The 20,391-nt window shown below is 35.9% G+C and overlaps 1 protein-coding gene across 4 annotated transcripts in view; it reads left to right on the plus strand.

Annotated features, from left to right (window-relative positions):
- Positions 1 to 20,391, plus strand: part of PIK3C2G (phosphatidylinositol-4-phosphate 3-kinase catalytic subunit type 2 gamma) — a 328,047-nt gene that overhangs the window by 243,872 nt on the left and 63,784 nt on the right. For all 4 annotated transcript variants that reach the window (XM_067695808.1, XM_067695810.1, XM_067695811.1 and 1 more), the window contains one exon: positions 20,075 to 20,150. In XM_067695808.1, coding sequence (XP_067551909.1) covers positions 20,075 to 20,150 — 76 coding nt within the window. The remainder of the gene's footprint in view (positions 1 to 20,074; positions 20,151 to 20,391) is intronic.

The following is a 20,391-nucleotide window of genomic DNA, read 5'->3' on the forward strand; positions in this document are numbered from 1 at the left end:
TTGCTGTTTTGTATCAAAGGACAAGTGCCTGAGCACTTAAGAAAGTATACTTAACCCAGTTCCCAGTGAAGTAGAGAAGGCATCCCAGGGAGTATGGCTTTCAAGTTGTTACTAAAGGGCAAACAGAAGTTAGTAAATGGAAACTGGGGAAAAATTGTGCCAGACAAGGGGAACTACAAGGACAAGCATGCATTATGGTTACATGCTTTTCTCTTGTTTGGAAGCTTAAAGAACTCAATGATTATATTCATTTAATTTTACCCATGTATATAGCAAACTTATAATCTTGTCAACATTTAATATATATTTTAAATGAAAAATTACAGAATTATTAACATATATTAACCTATAGGATTTATGTTGTTTTTCAAAACCTAGGAGAGTGAAACTTTGCATCCAGTAAGTATTTAGCAGTCTCTTAACTTATTTATTCTTATACCTTACCAGTTTTATTTTAAATTAGCACGTTTCCAAAACATATAATTTATTTATTTTTAATATATAAACTACTACACTAATAAGTGATAAATGCTTTAAAATTTGTGGAAAAATAATACAAAATTTGGAAAAAATTTTGGATGATATTATAAAATAAATATGAATGTAATTTGATTTTTTTTTCTCGCACCACAGTATAATGCCACATTAACCCCATGAACAGAGACCTCTGGCTTGGTAGAGAATGATCTTGAGAATCCTGCTAGCTGAAAGCTTGAGGACAGGCTCCACAGGTTACCTAGTGCCAAGCCCACGAGGACTGCCTGGCCATGCTCTAAATGATAAGCATTAATAGTGCACTGGGTCATGATTTTACCCTTCAGAAAGATCACTCAGAGCACATCTGTAATATATCTGTTATGAACAAAGAGAAAGAAATGAACAGTATCTGTTCATCGTGGGGACAGAACCATGTATAATAATAGGATAACTGAAAACAAAGATGTAAAATGATTGTTGAAAACAGCATTAGACAATAGGAAAGCTACAGTATAGTCAATAATTATGTGTAGGTATCTTGCATATTCATGAATTTATGTATTATATTAGCATACTCAATATAAATTGTATTATATCTTTTGAATATATTTAGTATTTAGGTCTCAATCAGTGAGTAATGGGAAATGAGTTCTAAGCTTCTGTCCTATAGGATCAAGGCAACTGAATTTATTTCATTGGATTTCAAGTGCTTTTTTGCATATTCAGGAATATATTAGGTTGAAATCTTAATGTTCCTTACTAACTCTGACATTCTCTGAAGGTCATGTCCATTCACTTTGCTATAGTGAAGGACACTTGGATATGGCAACTGTCTCTAAGGGAAAGCGCTGAGGGGATAGTGGATGGGATTGTCATCTTTCATGCTGAGAGCTGCCTTACTGATTATACTAAAGCTGTTTTAAAGATTGTGCCTTTTCAGGATAATTGACAAAATATCTAGTAACCATTGAAAGTGTTAGGCTTTGGCCTATTTAAGCAGAGGCAAGTAAGTGCAAAGTGGAGAGGCTTCTGATTTCTGGTCCTAGTGTGAATAGGATAAATTTTGAGATCTGTCTTCAGATGGCAGCAAGCTTTCAATAGGGAACTCGTAAGTATATCTGCCTAGAGTATGGGTTCATATACAACTGTTAGCAGAAGATTATTATGAAAGGAGAAAAGCAAAGGGGTCAGACATATACAGGTTGGGAAGACTTGCAAAGTGCAGTTTATCACAACAAGATTTAATGAATATTGTTGCTTATCATAATCACAGCTGCATAGAGAAAGCTGAACAAGACCACCAAACGTGTACCTCACAGTTTTCATCACATTCACATTTGCTAATGTGCTAAAAAGTACTACTGTAGAGGCCCCAAGAAGAGATGTTTTTATATTGTTCTTAAACTCTATTGGTCAATATTTAGGGAAAGGAAGGTTGAAGAAATTTCAAACACCTCACTGTTTTTATCTTGGATGAATTAAGATCTAGGATTTGAGTGGGGGAGAAAAAAGGAGAAGAAATAGAAGAAAAAAGAAGAGATATTTATTTATATCATCAAATATGAGATATGACTGTGAAATCACAGATTCCAGAAATGCTCCAAGTGAGAATACATCAACCATCTTCTAACACTGGACTCCCAAATAGAGCAATCCCATTTGGTCCCGTAATAGTATCAAACAAAAGGAAGCTGATATTATAGGAGTTTCTCCCAAAGTAACACCCTCCTAATAATTTACTTGAATTTTGTACAATGAGTATTTGGAGTACAAGAAAATATCTTCCTAAGATGTAAATCCTACATCTGTTTATTAGTCATCCTTTCTATACTACAAAATAAATAAGTTAGTGCTATATTAACAAAGATAAAATCAACAAAAATCAAATGTCGGCACTGGCACAATAGGGACCACTTTCAAAATCTACTGTCTCCATCATTCAACAAATGTTTATTGATTGCCTACATTGTATACTTTCTGGCCAAGGGTGCAAAAATAGTACCTAGCGATCAATTGTTTCAGAATAATGTGAGGAGGTTTTAAAAAGTATGTTCTGAGGCCCATCCTTAGGGATGCTTGTCATATCAGTAAAGGGAGATACAGGCATACTTCGTTTCATTGTACTTCATTTTATTTGCCATTCACAGGCATTACGCTTTTTTTACAAATTGAAGGTTTGTGGCAACCCTGCTTTGAGCAAGTCTATTGGCGCCATTTTTCCAACACCATTTGCTCACTTTGTGTCTCTGTGTCACATTGTGGTAATTCTCACAATATTTCAAACTTTTTCACTATTATTATATTTGTTTTGGTGATCTGTGATGAATGATTTTTGATGTTACTATTGTCATTGTTTTGAGGTGCCTCAAACTGCACCCATATAAGACTCTGAACTTACTTGATAAGTGTTGTGCGTTCTGGTCCACATCACTGATTGGCCTTTTCCTCATCTCTCTCTCTCTCCTTGGGCCTGCCTATTTTCCCTGAGACACAAAAGTATTGAATTTAGGCCAATTAGTAACCCTACAGTGGCCTCTAAATGTTCAAGTGAAAAGAAGAGTTGCCCATCTCTCAATTTAAAGCAAAAGCTAGAAATGATCAAACTTAGTGAGATAGGCATGTTGAAAGATGAGATAGTCAGAAAGCTGGGCATCTTGAACCAAACACTTAGTAAAATTGTGAATGCAAAGTAAAAGTTCTTGAAGGAAATTAAAAGTACTACTCCAGTGAATACATGAATCATCAGAAAGAGAAATAGGTTTATTGCTGATAAAAGAGAGTTGTAGTGGTCTGGATAGAAAATCAAACCAGCCACACATTCCCTTAAATGAAATCCTAATCCAGAGCAAGGCCCTAACTCCCTTCAGTTCTTTTTTTTTTTTTTTTTTTGCGGTACGCGGGCCTCTCACTGTTGTGGCCTCTCCCGCTGCGGAGCACAGGCTCCGGACGCGCAGACTCAGCGGCCATGGCTCACGGGCCCAGCCGCTCCGCGGCATGTGTGATCTTCCCGGACCGGGGCACGAACCTGTGTCCCCTGCATCGGCAGGCGGACTCTCAACCACTGCACCACCAGGGAAGCCCCTCCCTTCAGTTCTATGAAGGTTAAGAGAGGTGAGGAAGCTGCAGAAGAAAAATTTGAAGCTAGCAGAGGTTGGTTGAAGAGGTTTAAGGAAAGTCTCTATAACATCAAAGTGCAAGGTGAAGCGTCAAATGCTGATGTAGAAGCTGAAACAAGTTATCCAAAAGATCTAGCTAAGATAATTGATGAAGATGGCTGTACTCAACATCAGATTTTCAATTTAAGCAAAGCAGGCTTCTACTGGAAGAAGATGCCATGTAGGACTTTCATAGCTACAGAGGAGAAGGCAATGCCTGGCTTCAAAATTTCAAAGGACAAGCTGACCTTCTTGTCAGGGCTAATACAGCTGGTGTTTAAGTTGAAGCCAATGCTCATTTACCATTCCAAAAAACTTAGGGCCCTTAAAGATTATGCTAAACCTACTGTGCCCTATGCTCTATAAATGAAACAACAAAACCTGGATGAGAGCATATCTGTTTACAACATGGTTTACTAAATATTTTAAGCCCATTGTTGTGAGCTACTGCCTAGATAAAAGGTTCTTTTCAAAATATTACTCCTCATTGGCAATGCACCTGATGGAGATGTACAATATTAATGTTTTTTTCATGCCTGCTTATACAACATCCATTCTGCAGCCCATGGATCAAGGAGTAATTTTGACTTTCAAGTCTTATTATTTAAGAAATACAATTTTTAAGGCTATAGTTGCTATAGATAATGATTCCTCTGAGGATCTGGGCTAAGTCAATTGAAGACCTCCTGGAAAGGATTCACCATTCTAGATGCCATTAAGAATATTCATGACTCATGGGAAGAGGTCAAAATGTCAACATTCACAGGAATTTGGCAGAAGTTGATTCTAACCCTCATGGATGACTGAGGAGTTCAAGACTTCAGTGGAAGAAGTAACTACAGATGTGATAGCAAGATAATTAGAATTGGAAGTGGTGTCTGAAGATAGGAATGAATTGCTGTAATCTCATGATGAACCTTTAACAGATGAGGAAGAGTTGCTTCTTATGGATGAGCAAATACAGTGGTTTCTTGAGGTGGAATCTACTCCTAGTGAAGATGCTGTGAAGATTGCTGAAATGACAACAAAAAAATTAGTTGATAAAGTAACAGCACAGCTTGAAAGGATTGACTGCAATTTCAAAATACATTCTACTGTGGGTAAACACTATCAAAGAGCATTGCCTGCTACAGAGAACTTGTTTGTCAAAAAGAGTCATCAATGGGTCAGACTTTACTGCTGTTTCATTTTCACAAGTTGCCGCAACCACTCCGACCTTCAGCAACCACCACCCTGACTAGTCAGCAGCATCAGCATCAGGGATAGACCCTCCCCCATCAAAAAGATTATGACTCGCTGAAGGCTCAGATGATAGGTAGCATTTTTTTTAGCAGTAAAGTATTTTTACATAAGTTATTAACATTGGTTTTCTTTAGACATAATGCTATTGCTCACTTAACAGACTACAGTATATTGTAAACATCACTTTTATATGTACCGGGAAACCAAAGGTTCATGTGACTGGCTTTATTGCGATATTTGCTTTATTATGGTGGTCTGGAATTGAACCTATAATATCTCCAAGGTATGACTGTATCTGGTATCTGTGTTGGGTTTTTTTTATTTGTTGTAACATATTTATTGGAGTATAATTGCTTTAAAATGTTGTTAGTTTCTGCTGTATAACAAAGTGAATCAGCTATACATATACATATATCCCCATATCTCTTCCCTCTTGCATCTCCCTCTTACCCTCCCTATCCCACCCCTCTAGGTGGTCACAAAGCACAAAGCTGATCTCCCTGTGCTATGCAGCTGCTTCCCACTAGCTATCTACTTTACATTTGGCAGTGTATATATGTCAGTGCTACACTCTCAATTCCTCCCAGCTTACCCTTCCCCCTCCCCATGTCCTCAAGTCCATTCTCTACATCTGCGTCTTTATTTCTGTCCTGCCCCTAGGTTCAACAAACCATTTTTTTTAGATACCATATATATGTTTCAGCATACGTTATTTGCTTTTCTCTTTCTGTTTTCTCTTACATCACTCTGTATGACAGTCTCTAGGTCCATCCACCTCACTACAAATAACTCAATTTCATTTCTTTTTATGGCTGAGTAATATTTCATTGTATATATGTGCCACATCTTCTTTATCCATTCATCTATCAGTGGACACTTAGGTTGCTTCAATGTCCTGGCTATTGTAAATAGGGCTGCAATGAACATTGTGGTACATGACTCTTTTTGAATTATGGTTTTCTCAGGGTATATGCCCAGTGGTGGGATTGCTGGGTCGTATGGTAGTTCTATTTTTAGTTTTTTAAGGAACCTCCAACTGTTCTCCATTGGGGCTGTATCAATTTACATTCCCACCAACAGTGCAAGAGGTTTCCCTTTTCTCCACACTCTCTCCAGCATTTATTGTCTGTAGATTTTTTGACGATGGCCATTCTGATCGGTGTGAGGTGATACCTCATTGTAGTTTTGATTTGAATCTCTCTAATGATTAGTGATGTTGAGCACCCTTTCATATGTTTGTTGGCAATCTGTGTCTCTTCTTTGGAGAAATGTCTGTTTAGGTGTCTACCCATTATCGGATTGGGTTGTTTGTTTTTTTGATATTGAGCTGCATGAGCTGCTTGTATATTTTGGAGATTAATCCCTTGTTAGTTGCTTCATTTGCAAATATTTTCTCCCATTCTGAGGGTTGTCTTTTTGTCTTGTATATGGTTTCCTTTGCTGTTCAAAAGATTTTAAGTGTCATTTGGTCCCACATGTTTATTTTTGGTTTTATTTCCATTTCTGTAGGAGGTGGGTCAAAAAGGATCTTGCTGTGATTTATGTCATAGAGTGTTCTGCCTGTTTTCCTCTAAGAGTTTTACAGTGCCTGGCCTTACATTTAAGGTTTTAATCCATTTTGAGTTTATTTTTGTGTATGGTGTTAGGGAGTGTTCTAATTTCATTCTTTTACAAGTAGCTGTCCAGTTTTAATAGCACCACTTATTGAAGAGGCTGTCTTTTCTCTATTGTATATTCTTGCCTCCTTTATCAAAGATAAGGTGACCATATGTATGTGGGTTTATCTCTGGGCTTTCTATCCTGTTCCATTGATCTATATTTCTGTTTTTGTGCCAGTACTATACTGTCTTGATTACTGTAGCTTTGTAATATAGTCTGAAGTCAGGTAGCCTGATTCCTCCAGCTCCGTTTTCCTTTCTCAAGATTGCTTTGGCTATTCGGGGTCTTTTGTGTTTCCATACAAATTGTAAAATTTATTGTTCTAGTTCTGTGAAAAATGCCATTGGTTGTTTGATAGGGATTGCATTGAATCTGTAGATTGCTTTGGGTAGTTTAGTCATTTTCACAATGTTCATTCTTCCAATCCAAGAAAATAGTATATCTCTCCATCTGTTTGTAAAATCTTTAATTTCTTTCCAAGAAAATACTGTATCTCTCCATCTGTTTGTAAAATCTGTTTCTTGGATTCTTCCAATCCAAGAAAATAGTATATCTCTCCATCTATTTGTAAAATCTTTAATTTCTTTCATTAGTGTTTTACAGTTTTCTGCATACGGGTCTTTTGTCTCCTTAGGTAAGTTTATTCCTAGGTATTTTATTCTTTTTGTTGCAGTGGTAAATGGGAGTGTTTCCTTAATTTCTCTTTCATATTTTTCATCTTTAGTGTATAGGAATGCAAGAGATTTCTGTGCATTAATCTTGTATCCTGTTACTTTACCAAATACATTGATTAGCTCTGGTAGTTTTCTGGTAGCATCTTTAGGATTCTCTATGTATAGTATCCTGTCATCTGCAAACAGTGACAGTTTTACTTCTTCTTTTCCGATTTGGATTCCTTTTATTTCTTTTTCTTCTCTGATTGCTGTGGCCAAAACTTCCAAAACTATGTTGTATAATAGTGGTGAGAGTGGGCAACTTTGTCTTGTTCCTGATCTTAGAGGAAATGGCTTCAGTTTTTCACCACTGAGAACAATGTTGGCTGTGAGTTTGTCATATATGGCTTTTATTATGTTGAGGAAGGTTCCCTCTATGCCCACTTTCTGGAGAGTTTTTATCATAAATCGCTATTGAATTCTGTTGAAAGCTCTTTCTGCATCTATTGAGATGATCATATGGTTTTTATCCTTCAATTTGTTAATATGGTGTATCACGTTGATTGTTTTGTGTATGTTGAAGAATCCTTGCATTTCTGAGATAAACCCCACTTGATCATGGCGTATGATCCTTTTAATGTGCTCTTGGATTCTGTTTGCTAGTATTTTGTTGAAGATTTTTGCGTCTAAATTCATCAGGGATATTGGCCTGTAATTTTCTTTTTTTGTGACATCTTTTTCTGGTTTTGGTGTCACGGTGATGGTGGCCTCGTAGAATGAATTTAGGAGTGTTCCTCCCTCTGCTATATTTTGGAAGAGTTTGAGAAGGATAGGTGTTAGCTGTTCTCTAAATGTTTGATAGAATTTGCCTGTGAAGCCATCTGGTCCTGGACTTTTGTTTGTTGGAAGATTTTTAATCACACTTTCAATTTCAGTGCTTGTGATTGGTCTGTTCATATTTTCTATTTCTTCCTAGTTCAGTCTCGGAAGGTTGTGCTTTTCTAAGAGTTTGTCCATTTCTTCCAGGTTGTCCATTTTATTGACATAGAGTTGCCTGTAGTAATCTCTCATGATCCTTTGTATTTCTGCAATGTCAGTCGTTACTTCTCCTTTTTCATTCCTAATTCTGTTGATTTGAGTCTTCTCCATTTTTTTCTTGATGAGTTGGCTAATGGTTTATCAATTTTGTTTATCTTCTCAAAGAACCAGCTTTTAGTTTTATTGATCTTTGTTATCATTTCCTTCATTTCTTTTTCACTTATTTCTGATTTTATCATTATGATTTCTCTCCTTCTGCTAACTTTGGGTTTTGTTTGTTCTTATTTCTCTAATTGCTTTAGGTGTAAGGTTAGGTTGTTTACTTGAGATTTTTCTTGTTTCTTGAGGTAGGATTATATTGCTATAAACTTTCCTCTTAGAACTGCTTTTGCTGCCCCCCAAAGGTTTTGGGTCATTGTTTTTCATTGTCATTTGTTTCTAGGTATTTTTTGATTTCCTCTTTGATTTCTTCAGTGATCTCTTGGTTATTTAGTAGTGTATTGTTTAACCTCCGTGTGTTTGTATTTTTTACACTTTTTTTTCCTGTAATTGATATATAGTCTCATAGCATTGTGGTTGTAAAAGATACTTAGTATGATTTCAATTTTCATAAATTTACCAAGGCTTGATTTGTGACCCAAGATATGTTCTATCCTGGAGAATGTTCCACGAGCACTTGAGAAGAAAGTGTAATCTGCTGTTTTTGGATGGAATGTCCTATGAATATCAATTAAATCCATCTTGTTTAATGTGTCATTTAAAGCTTGTGTTTCCTTATTTATTTTTATTTTGGATGATCTGTCCATTGTTGAAAGTGGGGTGTTAAAGTCCCCTGCTAGTAGTGTGCTACTGTCAATTTCCCTTTTTATAGCTGTTAGCATTTGCCTTATGTATTGAGGTGCTCCTATGTTGGGTGCATAAATATTTACAATTGTTATATCTTCTTCTTGGATTGATCCCTTGATGACTATGTAGTGTTCTCTTTGTCTCTTGTAATAGTCTTTATTTTAAAGTCTGTTTTGTCTGATATGAGAATTACTACCTCAGCTTTCTTTTGATTTCCATCTGTGTGGAATATCTATTTCCATCCCCTCACTTTCATTCTGTATTTGTCCCTAGGTCTGAAGTAGGTTTCTTGTAGACAACATATATATGGGTCTTGTTTTGTATCCTTTCAGCCAGTCTGTGTCTTTTGGTTGGAGCATTTAATCCATTTACTTTTGAGGTAATTATCTATATGTATGTTCCTATTACCATTTTCTTAATTGTTTGGGGCTTGTTTTTTGTAGGTTTTTTCCTTTTCTTGTGTTTCCTGCCTAGAGAAGTTCTTTTAACATTTGTTGTAAAGCTCGTTTGGTGGTGCTGAGTTCTCTTACCTTTTGCTTTTCTGTAAAGGTTTTAATTTCTCCGTTGAATCTGAATGAGATCCTTGTTGGGTAGAGTAATCTTTGTTGTAGGTTTTTCCCTTTCATCACTTTAGATATGTCCTGCCACTCCCTTTTAGCTTACAGAGCTTGTGCTGAAAGATCCACTGTTAATCTTATGGGGATTCCCTTGTATGTGTTGTTTTTTAAGAACAAAAGTGATTCCAATACACAGCCAGGTTTGGATAATTCTCTTCTCGAAATTCAGAAGCTGAATCGCATATGTACACTGCTCTGAGAAGATTACAATCTCTGTCAGTATTCTATGTTGATGTGTTTCAGTGGCTTCATAAAGACTTTCACAACTTCACACATTGGGTTTTTCTTTCCTTTCTTCCTAAGGAACTTTATGGGTCTTGATACAATACTCACTATACATATGACACAGTGATTGAACAGTAATAATTTGACAGGGACATAAGCAGATGCTGACTAGCCTTAATAATGTGACCTGACTAATCACCCTGGTTCTCCTTGATGCATAATGTCATCAGTTTTCAGTTATCTTCAAATGGATTGACCACAGTGAAAGTTTTGTCTCCATATCCTGGTGGATGCTTCCCTGATTCAGTTTGTTTATATTCAAGGAATAAAAACGTATTTTAAGATCAACTGAATAAAACTTTATTGGCCTAAAAATCACATAAATAATACCAAAATAATTCACATTATTTTGAGTTTTTTTTAAATTTTGTATTATTGATGAAGTTCTTCTGTTCTCTCATATGTTTTAACAGAGTTATGTCTATAAACAGTAAAATCTATAAAACCAGGTATGTATTGTATTTACAAAATATTGTAATTATTTTAAATGATATGAACAACTTAGAGGAAATTTTTAAACACACATAAGTTTTTTTCCTCTTCTAATAAAATAAAAGATTTAAAGTAAATTTATTATATTTGTGCTGAATACTCCTATGATAGGTTAATCCTCATCTCTGACCCTAGAAAAATCCTTATAAAAACACTTTTCTTCTTCCATAGCTGCTTGTCATATGACAGTATAGGAAAGACAAATAATCCTATTATGTCTATACATTAAAACTCACATTCTTTTTTAGTTATGTGATCCATTTATTTGTAACTTTTAAAAAATATTTTATATCACTGTATATAACTTTGTAACAATTTTAAAATTTTTACTGATCACTTACTATGTATAACACTCTAGATTAAAAGCTTTAAATTAGTTGCAGAGAACAAATTGGAAAGATGAAAGTAATGCAATATACACTTTACTTTCAGTGAGTTTATAATATGGTGATGAATACAGACACGAACATATATAATACATAGCAGTGAGTGGAAAAGGGGGAGAAAAGAAAGTAGAAGATGCAGCTTGAATATGAAATTGAACAACCTTACCTTACTAAAATCAAATATTATATACCCTTCTGGGGCATACTCAATTGTAAGCAGTCTAGCTTTTGGTCAAGGAAATGAGATGAAGAGTCTGTTTATAGTCCAGTTTCAGGTATCGGAGTTAAGTTAGGTGAGAGAGATTTCTCTGGGGGTTTCATCTAAAAGCACAAGCACAGCCCAAATAGAGGGATGACTGTAAATCCCTGAGACCTTCTCTCTCTTCTCCTCATCTCTCTTCCCTCCCCTTTCATCCCCACACACAAATTGGTTGATAAAAGAAAACAGATATAAATGAGGACTACAATTATACACTATTTTAATATCTCTTCTAATGAGGTTGCAAGCACCAGTTTAGACATCCTAGTCCTATATCTGCCTGGTTTTTGTTTGTTTAGCTTGACTCCCTTCTCCCAAACTCATTGAAACTTCTTTTTTTCTTGAAGTGTTTGTAGTTTCATTCCACAAGCTGTGATAACAGGAATTCCTTTTGCTTTTTAAAATTTTACTCTGTTTTAGTTGAATTGTGTTGCAAACTAAATTAAGATCTTTATAAAGGGCAATATAAATATGTAATAAAAGTTATAGCAAATGATTGCAGTACCTAAAGAAATGTGAGAAATGTGTACCCACATTTGAGTTTAGCTGAGACATACAAACAGCAGTTGCTTTAAAACTTTTTAAAGCCATGTATTCATTGTGATTTTTGGCTCTTCTCAGTATTGTTGCTCATTTCTAGAGGTCCCTTAAAATAAGGAATGCTATCATGGCTTAAGCAATATTATTTTTTTAAGCAGAAATCAAATGTCAAAATAAACAAAAGGGTAAATCCTACCTTAATAATGAACATATGTTTCTTGTTCCCTGCTTGCTAAACCCAGATGTTAATTACTACATTTGTCAGTACATTGCTCTTTTCCTATTTGGAGCTGGCTGAGATTACGATGCAGGCAGGATAAATGTTATATGTGTATCATCAGTAAAACCAAGATTATTTTTCAAAGTCTGGTAAAATGCTGATGACATTTGAGAACCAGAATTATAAAAGATTCTTTAAAAGTTCACTGTTTTTCATAGTATCATTCTTGCATGTAACTCCAATACAAATACAGTGGGTTGAACTACATTAAAGACTGGACATTATGACAAGCTGCTTTATGAAAAAAGCAATAAAATACAATTACTGTTCAACTTTGATTTAAAATGCTTATGGGAATTCATTTTTAAATTCACATTTTTACGGTGCTTCATGGAGTTTGAGAGAGATTTAGCTTATTGTTTTAACTCACTGAAACTAAATCTTGCAGTCAGTTCTAGATGTTGGCTGGTCTGTTAATAAATGGGAATTCTTAATGTGTTATTTTAAAGACAGGAAAAATTGATCTCTGTGTTATATTGCATCACTTCTGATCTTTGCAAGGACTTTAACTCTCTGTAGTCTTTGAGAATAAGAATATGTTCATAGGATACTGGAAAAACACTTAGGTTTTGAGCAACTCTGAATTGATCAACTGTCTCAAAAATCAATGATTTTAAATTACCAATGACTTAATAATATAATTGGTAAACAAAATATTAATGTGAGCTCTGAATTTAAAATATAAGCTGATGCAGATTTTGATTTAAAATTTCTCACTTGGCTTCAAGTTTGCTCTTTATTGACTGAATTTCTAATTTAAGAACACATTATTAGACACTAAAAATCCTATATTAGTTAGATAAACATCTACTCAAGCAAAAAAATGTATATGTATAACCTCATAGAGTGTTTAATATAACCTAATGTGTTTACATGGATCATTGATATCAAAGTCCAATAACTTCAGAGTCCTTAAGACAAATACCAACCATGTATTAATTTATTCACCAAATATATAATGTTTTACATAGGAGGGATGTTCCAAATATTTAACAACTGTTAGGGCACAGGAACTGATTAATCAGGATAAGTGCAGGCCATCAACCCACCTTTATGGCCATACAAGCTTGCATTGGTTGAATGTTTGCTGTGATGGATGGAGAAAACTGTAGTAAGAGCAGTGCGGAATGAGGGTTTTTCAGGAGCTTGGATCAAAATATTAAGTTTGAGTTGCCTGGGAGACTTCTAAGTAGAGATGTCAAGTGGAAAGTTGAATGTCTTGAGTTGAGGGGAAAAGAGAGGCTGGAAATATAAATATTGGAGTTTCAATTAATAACTGGTTTTCATTGCCATGAGACTGGATGTTACTTAGGGTGAAAATGTAAATATAAAAGAGAAGAGGTCTGAATACGAGACCATGCAGCACACCAACTTTAAAGTTTGAGAAGATGGAAGAGAATCAACAAAATAGACTGAGGAAGAGCAATCTGTTGGAAACCAAAAGAATATGGTGCCTGGGAATTCCCTGTTGGTCCAGTGGTTACGACTCCACGCTTCACTGCAGGGGGCACAGGTTCAATCCCTGGTCGGGGAACTAAGATCCTGCATGCCATGTGGTGCAGCCAAATAAATAAATGACTCGTGGAGGTAATTAATTTAAAAAAAAAAGAACATGGTGCCTGAAATCCAAGACAAGAAATTATTTCAAAGAAGAAGGAATGACAAGCTGTTTCAAATGCTACTAATGGGTCAAAAATTGAGAATTGACCACTGGATTTAGCAGAATGGATATCATTGGTGAATTTAACAAAAACAGTTTGATGAGAGTGCTGGGAACAAAAACCTTATTAGAATGGGTTCAAAAGAGAATGTGAAGAGAGAAATTTGGGATAGAAAGTGGAAAACAATCCTTGCAGAATCTTTACTAAAGATGAATAGGAAAAAAACAGTGTGCAGGGAAATGTAAGTCAAGAATTTTGTTTACTGAAATGAATTATAGCATACGTGTATGCTGGTAGGAAAATCCACTGAAGAAGCAAAAATTGGTGTTGCAATTAGCCATATACCAGAGCGATGATCTTGACTAGAGAAGAGAGCATGTGATCTAGTGCCCAAATCAGTCTCAAATTAAAGCACAGGCAGTCCTCCTATGTAGTGGACGAAATGGCAGAGGTAAGGTAAGATGATAGATATTGAGCGCTTATAGAAATTCTTTTCTGCTTCTGTTTTTTCTGTAAACAAGAAGACAGCCATAGGAGTTCCTGGTGACCTAGTGGTTAAGATTCCCTTCCATTGCCATGGCCTGGGTTCAAACCCTGGTCAGGGAACTGAGATCCCTCAAGCCCGTACAGTGCAGCCAATAAAAAAAGAGCCTTGAACAGATTGAAAGAGGGGAAAAGCATGTTGGCATTTTGAGGAGTGAGGCTAGGGTATTAAATAGTCCTATAGGTGAATGGAAGAATAAATGGTGTAGTGATGTGAAAAATTGCCAGAAAATTGAGCACCAATTTGTGGGTAGTGGGCATGAGGTGAAAGTAAGATCAGTAAGCACGGTTGAGTGCTTTTCTCCAGCAACATTCAGCACACCTGTTACAGTTGCAGAGTTGGCAGAGAGTAACCAGAGTTGTTCTGTTTTCATTTTTGTTTTTTGCCAAGTGAATAATAGAATAACGGGAGAAAGGGTCAAAAGAGTTAAAAAGAGTATACGAGAGAGTTATTATAAGTATTGACCGTGAGATCCATATTGGCCAAGGAGGGATATGATAATAATGAGAGGAGTTAGGGTCAGTGAAAAGGTCAACAGATTGTTCGAGTTACATAACTAGAGGAAAAGAGCTGAAAAGGAGGGAGCGGGTGGTTGTAGACTCAGAAGCTAGAAATCAAGACAATGGAAGAACTTCAGTCACTGATCCAGATAAGATCAAGAGAACAAGAGTGAGTGATGGAGTAAGATGCAGAACAAGATTATTGGATGAGATGAGTTAAAAACAAAGAATCTACCATAAAGAAGGATGCTTTGTGTCAATGTTAAAATAAGTGTGAATTATGACAAGTATTATTGGAGAAAATGACAGTGTTCCAGGGTTTAAAATGTTGTAGGAATGAAGGCCAGTGACCTAGAGATCAGTAGACAAGTGCAACAACAAGAGGGAGGGGGCTGTATAGTCAGTAGACATGGATATTCAAAGCAGGGCATTTTTATATGGGAAGAAAGTGTGGAGATTGGAAGATCAAGGAGATGCAAGGAGGATACCTACCCCATCCCCAGGACCAGGGTTATAAAGGGAATGTGAGACAGCATTACTACCATTTCAGAAACTTAAAAGGAAAGCAGAAGGGACTGTTCAGAGAATATAGTAAGTTGAGCTTATAAGGAGCTTTGCTGATGACATTCTCCAAGGCTGACTGCTGTTTTCTCTTTCCTCCACAATGCTGCACTGTCAACTTTCTAAGAAATATCTGATCATGATGTTTTTCTGTTTAAAATTCATCAATAGGTCCCAGTAGCTTTAAGCTTGTGCAGAAGACCAGCATGCTCTAGGACTCCTACGAAACTCTCTCTAGGCACATCTCCCACCTATCCCCATATGTATTCTTCACATCTATAGGTCATTGGCAGTGGTAACACAGGTGGGCCTGGGCTTACTGATTTACTCTACATTCTTTTTTTTATACTAATCTCAATCAGTCAACCACTTATGCCATCTGGTATTCAGTTTTCTCATTTCTAGAATGAAGTAGTTAAATTCAGAGCTTGTCCTCCAGAAAACTATTACCACTTGAAGAATTAAACAGAAAAGCAACATTCTTTTTTTTATTATTTACTTATTTGGCTGTGCCAGGTCTTAGTTGCAGCATGTAGGATCTAGTTCCCTGACCAGGGATCGAACCCAGGCCCCCTGCATTGGGAGTGCAAGCCACTGGACCACCAGGGAAGTCCCCAGAAAAACAACATTCTTAATAATGGGAGAATATTGTTGGTATTTCAGAATATTTAAGATAAGTGGCCTTGCTCATTAATTGCCAACTGTACCCTCCAGTCATTGAGACAACCAAAAGTGTGCCCATAAATCTTTAAGCATCTCAGATTGTCAGATAGCTTGATAAAATGCAGGCTGCCGAGTTAACTTTGAATTTGAGATAAATATTTTTAGTGTAAGTATATTGTAAATATTGCATGGGCATCATCTGTTTTTATTTGTTATATCTGGCAGCTCTACATATGGAAAGCCCTGCAGACTAGGATTATATCTATAGTCAATGTAAAAATGGCACCCCTAGAGTTGCTCAGTATACAACCTACACAACTAAATATAGCCACACTGCTTGGTGGTCAGTACAAACCCAACTGAAAACACTGGTTCAGGTTATCAGTGAAAGCAACTGTAGCACTAACATTTCTATAATTCTCCAAACTATCCAGTAGTGCAATGTGCTAAAAAGCTGTGGGATACATGTACATAAGTAAAACCAAATCTGAGGAGAAAATTTGATTATTTTGAAATCAAGCAATACTACTTTTTTTATCTTCTTAATCATTTTTATTGATTTCTCCCTTCCATTGACACTGGATCATGCTTTTCCTCAAGAATGAAAACAATATTGCTACATTAAGAAATTAGTATTCAGCATGTCACCCACACCTGGAATTACAAATGTAGGTTTCAAGGATATGACAGTGTAAATACAAGGGAATAATTAGCTATTGGTGACATTTCAGACACGAATTGGGAAGATATTCTGCCTACTCTTGAAGTGTAATAACCATTAGGAGGTGAGGTCAAAACATTGCCAGAGAATAATAATTGACTGGTTGTCAAAAGCCAAAGAAGGTCAAATTCCCTTCAACAAATTCTGAAATTTGATTTCAGACTTTCAAACTAAAAAACTTGATTTGGTCAGCTTCCTGAAGACGGATATATTTCTTGAGGATAGATTATTATACAAGTTCACAAGAGATCAATATGTAGAGATAAAAATTGCTAATTAACTAGTTTACAATGATGCATAAAACTGCTACACAGATAAAAATATTTGCATTAGAAGACCAATGTATTCTATATCTGAATACAGATCTCAGTTTCTGTTAATAAATAGTTACTGAGTAAAAATACTATATTAAATATGAGTGAATAAATGATCTCTGCTCTTGATATCTCACTGACTAGGCTAAAAGAGTAGAGAAGAGAGAATGTGATAAAACTTGGGCAAATGGGTGGATAGAGGTGGAAAGGATGGAGAAAGGAGCATGTAGAAAAACAGAGATAAGAGAGCATGACACACTTGAGGAAATATAATTCAGTATAGTTAATATACTAGAAGAGAAATGGTGAGAGATGAAGATAGGGAAATGAGCAAGATCCCATTCAAGAAAGGTCTTACAAGCCTTGTTAAGCAGTTGATCTTTTTGCTTAAGAGCAATGGGGAGTCACTTCTGGGTTTTAAACAGTTAATTATTAGATTTTTATTTTGAAAGATCAGTTTGGCAATTGTGTGATGAATAGACTGGATGAAAGGGTAGCAAGAAAAGAGTCGGGAACACTTGCTGTAACTTAGGTGAGAAGTGATGATACTAGAACAAGGAAGACGACAGTATACCTGGAGGGAAGAAATGGATAAGTGAGGTATTTAGGAGGTGAAATTAATAGGACTTATCATTTAACTTTTTGTGTGGGATAGGGAGAATGGAGAGTCCAAAACGATATACCTTATTTTGAGCCTGGATACAGGAAGAAGTAGCAAATCGAGGGGAAAGAAAATGTGTGTAGTTTGGGGGTTTTAATTATCTTTAGTCAAGGAAGCCAATAAAAAGACATTTTGATGTAGAGGGCTGAGACTCAAGAGATAGATCTGAGATAAAGGTCTAGATTTGTGCATCATTATAGAAGCCACCAAAAGGGATAACATCACAGGGAAAGAATGTGTTAGAGTAATGAGAGAGATGGGCCTAGAAGTGAGGGACGCTAGAATTTAAGTTATAAGCAAAAGGAAAAGGAGCCTGAAAAATGTCTAAGAAGAGATGGCAGGACAAATCGAAGAAAAACTGGGAGAACTTGCTATCAAGAAAGCAGGTGAAAGAGTTTTTCACTAAAAATGGAGTAGTTATATAAGGGCCAAGAAAATCTCCATTGGATTTAGGGGAAAAAATGACCTTAAAAAAGAGAAATGATGGTAAGAGCATTTTCAGAGGACGATTAATGACAGAAACCTGAGTGTGATAGATCATAAAGGGAGTGGAAGTTGAAGAAGAGGAACCAGTGTGAGTGCTGACAACTCTTCCCATAAGTTTGTGTCAAAGAGGAGAAAAATAATAGGACTTGAAAGGAGCACTAGTGACAAGACATTATTTTTGTGTGAGTGTACTTTGTGTGGTTTGACTCATCTGTTTGTTGTTAAAATGGAGAGAGTTGGCCACACTTGATATTGGAGGGAGGGATGGAGGGAGGAAGGAAGGGAGGAAGAAAAATAAAAGAAAAGAAAGAAAGAAAGGAAGGAAGGAAGGAAGAAAGAAAAAGAAGGAAGGGAGGGAGAAAGAAAGAAGGAAGGAAGGAAAGAAAGAGAAAGAGGGAGGGAGGAACGGAGGAAGAAAAAGACACTAAAGTATAGATTGGGATATTCTACAAGGTTCTTGAGGAGGAAGGAATAGAATCTAGGACACAGAAAGACGTGATCAGCATTGGATGATGTCTTAGTTTGTTAGGGCTGCCATAGCAAAGTACCACAAACTGGGTGATGTAAACAACAGAAATGCATTGTCTCACAGTTCTGGAAGGTGGAAGTCTGAAATCAAGGTGTCGACAGGGTTGGTTCCTTCTGACTGCTGTGAAGAAGAGTCTATTTCAGGCCTCTGTCCATGTCTTATAGATGGTAGATGGCCATTTCTTCCTTATGTCTCTTCACATCATCTTTGCTACATGAATGTGTCTAAATTTTCCCTTTTTATATTGGATTAGAGGTCCACCCTCCACCAATATGACCTTAACCTAATTTAACTAATTACATCTGCGATTACTCTATTTCCGAATAAGATCACATTCTGAGCTACTGTGGGTTAGGACTTCAACATATAAATTTTCAGAGGGTAGAATTCAACTTATAATAGATGAGAAGAGAGACACTTCTTCCCGTGTAGCAGGAAAAAAAGAGAAAAAGTGGCTTTGTGCAGCTGTAGATTTTGTAGCAGGAAATATAGGAGTTTCCATCTGCCTTTTATTTTCTCTAGAGTGGAGACAAAATCATCAGCAAAGAAGGAGTCAGAGTTGGAAGTGTAACTTTCTGGAAGAGGTTTTAAAGAGCCATTGCACAGAATGAAGGCTAACTGGGTAGAATGTCAGGCAGCTTTGCAGGTACTATGGCATCAACTTATGATAGTCAAAAGAAATAATCAATTATTTAGTGGTGCCCTTCAGATAATAATATAGGAAGGGCTGCTTTGGTCATATAATGGCTTAAAACAAAATGTGTGTCAGTGTCACTAAGGAAAAGTTATTCTGATTCACCAGTTAGCCCATTTATTTGGAGCCCAGGTTAAATGTCAGTTTGTTTGTGACAATCTCAGTTTAAAAGAGAAGCACACTCACTTATTTGTTCTAAAATTAAACGGAACTAGAATTTCTATTAAAGCATTCAATACAATCTGTTTCCTCCACTAGATTGTGTTCTAAAGAGAGGGGTCACCTTTTGCATCTTTCTGTTTCTAAATATCCCCTAACATTCCTCTATGGCATTGGTGTAGTCAGTAATTAGTGAGCATTTCTAGAATTGAACCTTGAGGAGTAATGAGTTTTCACTGAGTACCTGTGTCCTACTGAGAGTAATTTTTCTTCAAAAGTTTTGTCCAATGGTACACATTTTCTAGAAAAAGGAGGTGTGAGATTCATGCATAATTGTAAAGTTCAAGAATATAAACATATGGTGAGCTCTAAAAGCAGAGCACACCTGAGCCTCTTAAAGAAATATCAAATAACCAGATATCTAATCTCATGAAAGTTAAGTTTAACTTGGTGTAAAATTATAGCATTGACTTAATAAACTTCCTAGTATATTTTTTCTATTTATGGAATCTGTAAATATAGATATATCTATAAATAAAACAGGTATCTATAAACATTATATATTAGGGTCAACATTTTTAAATACTAGGGAATAGGAACAATAAATAAATGTAAGATATGAAAAAATATTTTATTTTGCCTTATTTTTCAGAGTGATTGTGTACTTAGTTTTTTCCTCTCTGAGCCTGTGGAACAAACAATGGAAGAATCATCACCTGTGGACCTAGGCAAGTAATTTTATCATTATTTCTATGTACAATTATTGTTTCAATATAATTGTACAAAAATCATAACTATAATTTTTTATTTTTCAAATTAAAATCTCTTTTTAAGAATAAGGCCTTAAGAGTCTTTTCTAACCACTTCGAAAGCTTTTTAACTCCTTAGACTATGTCTATCAAGTTAAATTAAACCCAGATATATTTGTCCAATTATAATAACTACATGGTGTCACACTATTAACTCATT

Source organism: Pseudorca crassidens, chromosome 11, assembly GCF_039906515.1.
Source record: "Pseudorca crassidens isolate mPseCra1 chromosome 11, mPseCra1.hap1, whole genome shotgun sequence".
Classification (NCBI taxonomy): Eukaryota; Metazoa; Chordata; class Mammalia; order Artiodactyla; family Delphinidae; genus Pseudorca; species Pseudorca crassidens.